The following is a 6,618-nucleotide window of genomic DNA, read 5'->3' as shown; positions in this document are numbered from 1 at the left end:
GTTTTCACTCAGAAATTGCACAATTTCACAATCAACTGCAAAAAAAAAAAAAAACAGCAAGTAACACACTGAATTAAACATGAATAACATTGAATAGAAAGTCTGAGATTGTGTTTTCTTGTAAAACAAACTGAGGTTATCTTAGTTTTGTTTACAGCTTTGAATACACACACACACACACACACACACACACACACACACACACACACACACACACACATATATATATACAGTACAGACCAAAAGTTTGGACACACCTTCTCATTCAAAGAGTTTTCTTTGTTTTCATGACTATGAAAGTTGTAGATTCACACTGAAGGCATCAAAACTATGAATTAACACATGGAATTATATACATAACAAAAAAGTGTGAAACAACTGAAAATATGTCATATTGGCATTCTCTTGATGAGCTTCAAGAGGTAGTCACCTGAAATGGTCTTCCAACAGTCTTGAAGGAGTTCCTCGAGAGATGTTTAGCACTTGTTGGTCCTTTTGCCTTCTGTCTGCGGTCCAGCTCACCCCTAAACCATCTCGATTGGGTTCAGGTCTGGTGACTGTGGAGGCCAGGTCATCTGGCGCAGCACCCCATCATTCTCCTTCTTGGTCAAATAGCCCTTGGTGCCTTCAGTGTGACTCTACAATTTTCATAGTCATGAAAACAAAGAAAACTCTTTGAATGAGAAGATATATATATATATCACACACACATACACACACTGCATCTCATTCCTTTTCCTGGATATCTACCTGCGTAATGAGTTTAGTTCCAGCCCAGTCAACACACCTGCTGAATTTGTTGGTTCAGTTGTGTTTAATTAGCGTTGGAGCTAATCTCTGCAGGAAGGTAGATCTCCAGGAGTAAACTGTTGGTGAACTAGTGATTAATGTTCTGGCTGATGTACAAGTGCAGGAGATCCAGGTTGGAGAGAGCAAGGTATTGGTAGGAGACAAATATCCCTGCAGTTAATTCTGCAGTTAATTTGGATAATAAGTTTCACCTCTCAAATAACTTAGTATAAATTTAGCCACTGCAGTCTGACAGTGCAAAATAAGTAAAGAACAGCCAATTACCCACTGACTGATGTGGGCTAGAATAGAGCCAAAATTAGACATCTGCTCTGGTTTTGCTGTCATCCTTAGGGTGTAATATATCGTATCATAGACTTTTAATTGTAAGATTGTAACCAAAAAGAGAGAATGCGAGAAAGAGAGAATGAGAGTGAATACATTACATGATAATAATCAGCATGGCTGTCAGTGTATGATGGGAGACTTAAATGCACAGCTCACAGATTTCCCAAAAACAAAAATACAATTATATGGAAAATACAACTGGATTTACAGTACAGAATTTTTGAGCTCTTTTCCTTAAAATGGAGGTTTATAGTGACCAGGGTTTGTTGTGCTCCATAAAAGATGACTTGTGTGCTGTATTCATCTTTAGAACCCATATAATATGTTTCTGTATCATGTGGTGGACAGTACAGAAAAGAGCTGCATTTACATGTTGCAGAATATTCAATGTAAGAAAAAGAGTCAGATATTCATATAACAGTGTGTTTTCCCTTTCTTTCTTTAGAGGACCATGTGCCTTTGGCTTAGTGTACATGGTCAGTATCTACCCTGCTAAAATCTGTCCTGTGACCTTTCTCCTCAAAAACATGCCCGCTCTCTCTCTCACACACACACAAACACACTGCTTTCCTCCCTTTTAATCTGTCAGGCTCATGGGAAAGGGTCTATTTAGTCACGCCCCTTGATTGATGCAGCACCATCAATTTAACCAAGCAATCTCTCTCACACTCACTATGGCAAGCTGCTTTAACATTTATTTCATTTGATATCACTTTGTTACTAGTAGTTACTTTTTAATTATTTAGTAAGTCAGTTGGTAGTGACTGTAAAAAGAAATTCAAGGGAACTTTTATTGCAACATAAATGCATGGTTGCAAGTTAAAAATTGTGAAGTACTGATTTAATTAAACCTTATTGATTTTTTTTTTATTGGTTTCAGTGCCACAGCTCAATCAGCGGCATAACAATTTAATCAACTTTAACCCTGTGGAGTTGATTAATGCGTATTCGCATTATGAGTCATTTTCTCCTGATAACCCCGAAAAGAACTTAAATTACACTTTCAGTTTTAATCGTACAGATAAGATCAATACATCAATCGAATCTGTAAAGGGTCTACTTTTTTTCGGATACAGACATAATAACAACAACACTTTGTGAACTTATAAAATAAAGATAACAAACAAGGTGTGCTGTCTGCAGCCTTTGTCTGCGCTCATCTTCTTTAACAAACACGTCATTAAAATTAACTGTTACTTCTCCAGGCCCCAAAAATACCCTTAGATTGTGTTTATGCTACAAATTATTAAGCTAATATAACACGTGTACTGACATTGCAATTGTTTGCCATTGAATGCCATTGAGTTTAATTACATGTAAAAGGGAAGTCGTGGTGTAGTGGTTAGAGATTTTGACTCCTAACCCTAGGGTTGTGGGTTCGTTTGACATAGGTGCCCTTGAGCAAGGCATTGAACCCCCAACTGCTCACTGCCCACTGCTCCGGGTGTGTGTTCACAGTGTGTGTTCACTGCTCTGTGTGTGTGCACTTCGGATGGGTTAAAGGCAGAGCATGAATTCTAAATATGGGTCACCATACTTGGCTGAATGTCATGTCACTTTAAAAAAAAAAAAACAAAAAAAAAAAGTTTTTTTTCATACTTAATAATAGAAAGATGATAGTAATAAGTTTTAAAAGAAAATACAGCTATAGGTTTTCTACTTTGAAATTTCACAGTTTAATTAAATGTGTTTCTTACAATTCTTTGTATGCTAATTATTTTTTCAGTGTACCACCTGAAAAAAAAATCACATTCAATTAAATGTGTTGCTTGCCGTTTGTTTTTTTTTTGATTACGAAATTAAATTTATTTCTACAATATTTTTTTTTTTCAGTGTATTCACTTTTATTTTATTTATTTCTTTATTTCTAACCTGGGTACCAGGCTTAAGTTTTACTAGTAACTATTGTACTAATTAATTAGACGCTACCTGTTAGAAAATAGTGTGGATTCAGGTAAAGCCAATAAAATATTATAGTAACGGTGTTATTTAATTTTATTAAAAATACAGTTAGCATAAGACTGATATTAGTTCGTTTTAAATAATTAATGTTAATCCGGCTTGCCATAGCATACACAGATACACACACATACATGCGCACATGAGAAAGCGACAGCGGATTACAACCTCCAGCGGCCGCGCGCACATCTGCCTAGATATTTACGTAATATATATATGGTTTCTCTGTGAGCTTCGGGTCAAAGAGACGCCTTCCCTTTTGATTTACTAAGCATCTGCGTTTATTTATTTATTTTTTGTAGCAATACAGCTATGTAAATACGCGCAAGGTTTCCGTGCCGTCCCTTTAACCTGAAAGCGATCGGACTCTGTCACCTCAGTGCGCAGTAAGATCGTTTTTCATCGCTAGCGACTGCGTGGATGCCACTGGTCACTCCATTGGGCATGTAAACGCGTCTCTGCGCACTCGACCTTTTTACGATGTTCGGCGAGGATGCGCTGGCGTTAACGGCACCGTTGTGGTCCCCTGGTCCCCTGAAGATGCCCTGGATCTAGAAGTATAGCCATGACTGCATGTGTGAGAGGGTGCTCGAGTGTGTGATTGAACAGAATGGGGAAAGAACAGGAACTCTTGCAGGCGGTGAAGACGGAGGATCTGATTACCGTCCAGCGGCTCCTCCAGAGACCCAAACAGGGCAAAGCGAGTGAGTATCACACCCACCGATCTTTAAATGTCTCATCACATCCATCACACACCCCCTTTGCTATAGCAGAGCTTCAGTGATAAACGGCTTTGTAATCAGTGATATTATATACCTATAGCAAAACAAATGGCTTTGGCAAAATAAATAAATGTTTCTTTAACTGTTTAGCACATTTTCCCGTTACTTATTACCAGTAAGAGCATGTGGAAAATGACTTTGTAGGCCTTACGCATATTAGTGTCAGTGGCTCGAACCGGTTCTTTTTCCAGAACAGCTTCCATTTTTAAAATGTATGGAAACTAAATAATTTGAACGACGTTCACCAACGGTCCTCGATCTTGCACCCGCCCCCCAAGCCCCCCATCGCGTCCAGTTTGGTTTCTAAACGAACGACTCCTTTCTTTTTAGCGAATCACGGCCAGTGTCGTCCGAATGACTCTAGAGTGAGTCGTTCTTTTTCAGGTAATACCATCGCAGATATTTACATTCGTTGATTATAACGAGAGTGTTCCACTTGTGTCGCGTCGCTCATTGTAGTTGGGTTGTCAACACTTGATGCTTGCTGTGTGTAACGGCATGAAAGTGGCGGGCCGCGTCAAATGCGCTTTGATGTCCTGATGAGCGCGCGCGCGGTTATGGCAGGTGGCCGAAGATCGCCAAAGAATAATGAGATGAAGTATTAAAGGAAACGTGCAGATGGACATTGTCATTTCACATTTACAGTCCATTAGATTCTATATCAGATTTTAAGTACCTTTTCATAATATATAGATTTATGTTGTTGATATTCCATCTTCTGTTTTTATTTGTTTGTCTGAGTAGGCCACATTTTATTCATATTAGATTTTGTGCCTATTAATTTTCCAACTTGCTAGAACTATGAAAATAACTATAGGTTTAAAAGTTATTCTAAATGTAAATGAATAGCAGAGTCCACACCACAACTATAAAACGTACATATGAACTATATCATTGGAATTAGGTGATGAACGATAAAAACATTGACAGCCAATCAGAATCCATCCTGCTTGAGCCTTTTAAGCAGCAGACAGCGTAACTAGGGTTGGGTACCGAACTTGGTACTTTTAGGGTTACTGACCGAATTTCGTCGATTCTACTTCTAGTAGCCTACCTATTCATGTTAAATCAAGTGGTGCCAAATTTCGGTACCTGAGAACGCATCTGGAGCGCATACAGAGAAAAAGAGAGACCATGTGATGTCATCTCTGCAACTCGTTCAAACAACACAAAGGGCGAGCTGAAATGTTCTGAAGTGTAGTTTCATTTCTATGGCCATATGTTTTCTGCGAAAATGCAGACAAGATCACCAGATCATTGAATCCATTTATAAAAACGTAATTTACTCTATAGCATGGAATGCCACACAATTTTTGTCAAAAACTGGTCTGCCACCTTAATTTGAATCACGATATGAACTAGTGTCTGTGAATATTAAAATGCAAGATGATTTAATTATGAATCCTGCATGTTCCGTTTGCATATGTATGTATGAATGGCAGAAACGCAGTTTTGTTTACTACACAAAAATACTGAAGCTCGCGTGAATGAAGCACGCTTTGTTTTTCGGCCTCTGCGTCTTACTGTATGATGGCATGAACACAAAAACGTTTGCTGCGTCCCAATGTGCCTACTTATACTACGCCATTGAAGTATGTAGTTTTTGATGAAGAAAAAGTGCACACTTTTGAGTGTGTAGTAGAGGAGTAGGCAAGCTTTGGGACATAGCGTACTATCATGTCATACAGATGAGTCTTTTACAGACGGTCTGTCACATAGTTACACTGTAAACTGTCCTGTCAATCATCTTGTCACAGTTAAACATCCTCCACATTTCATTTAATTTAACTTCCTACCATATTGGAGAGAAAAGAAGTAGCACGTTGATCTTCATACAGAGAACTCTGCTCATATTTTATGCATAATGATTCATTTAAACGTTAATGAACGTGCTGTTGCACATGAAATATAATACAGATAACATTAATAAATATATACTTTTTTATCAGGTTAAATGTTGATCATTAGTAACTCAAACCATTTTATACAAGCCTCTCTCCACGCGCATCCACCATGTTTGTAGTTTTGTAATACCTTACTTGTGTTTTTAGTTCTTAGCCGAATCATTCGTCAAAACGCAATGGATTGTAGGTAATATTAGCCATTTGAGTGTGCACGGATCCACACATCAAAAATCGACCTGAAATAGTAGACCATTGGGAACATCCGGCATACTCTTTTCAACACACTGTGCTTTGGGACACGCTTATTCTAATCACAACATTGAGATACAGGGTTTATCTCCAGAGCTGCTGTGAGAACCACTCCACAAGAATTTTACTGTTTCATTTGAGAAAACTGGCATACTGTATAAACACAGAAACATTATGGCCACCTGTTAAAAAAAAAGTACAGTTTAACATGTAACAGAAATATACTACTCTTGTATTACTCTTGTACAGTATAAGTTGTGGCCTAGTGGACTCCTAACCCAGGGGTTGTGGGTTTGAGTCTCGGGCCAGCAATACCATGACTGAGGTGTCTTTGAGCAAGGCACCGAACCCCCAGGTGCCACAGCATAAATGGCTGCCCACTGCTCTGGGTGTGTGTGAGCACACTTTGGTGTGTGCCATACTTGGCTGTATGTCATGTCACATCACTTCATTTTTGTAATGTTTCTTTAAACATTAAATTTTCTATCAAATTTAAATAAAACAATTAAATGATTAAATTTCTTCCATGTATTAATTTCAAGAGTAAACCTCAGTTTTTTTGCCAAAAAATGAAAGGGTTTAATTTT

At 38.2% G+C, this 6,618-nt stretch overlaps 1 protein-coding gene across 1 annotated transcript in view; it reads left to right on the top strand.

Annotated features, from left to right (window-relative positions):
• The first annotated feature begins 3,706 nt into the window (after window positions 1–3,706).
• Window positions 3,707–6,618, top strand: part of dnajb14 (DnaJ heat shock protein family (Hsp40) member B14) — an 88,446-nt gene continuing 85,534 nt past the window's right edge. Inside the window, exon 1 of the mRNA XM_026267368.1 lies at window positions 3,707–3,800. Within this exon, the coding sequence (XP_026123153.1) occupies window positions 3,707–3,800 (94 nt within the window). The remainder of the gene's footprint in view (window positions 3,801–6,618) is intronic.

The sequence above is a fragment of the Carassius auratus genome, chromosome 1, assembly GCF_003368295.1.
Source record: "Carassius auratus strain Wakin chromosome 1, ASM336829v1, whole genome shotgun sequence".
NCBI lineage: Eukaryota > Metazoa > Chordata > Actinopteri > Cypriniformes > Cyprinidae > Carassius > Carassius auratus.
This window is presented reverse-complemented; position numbering and strand designations above follow the sequence as displayed.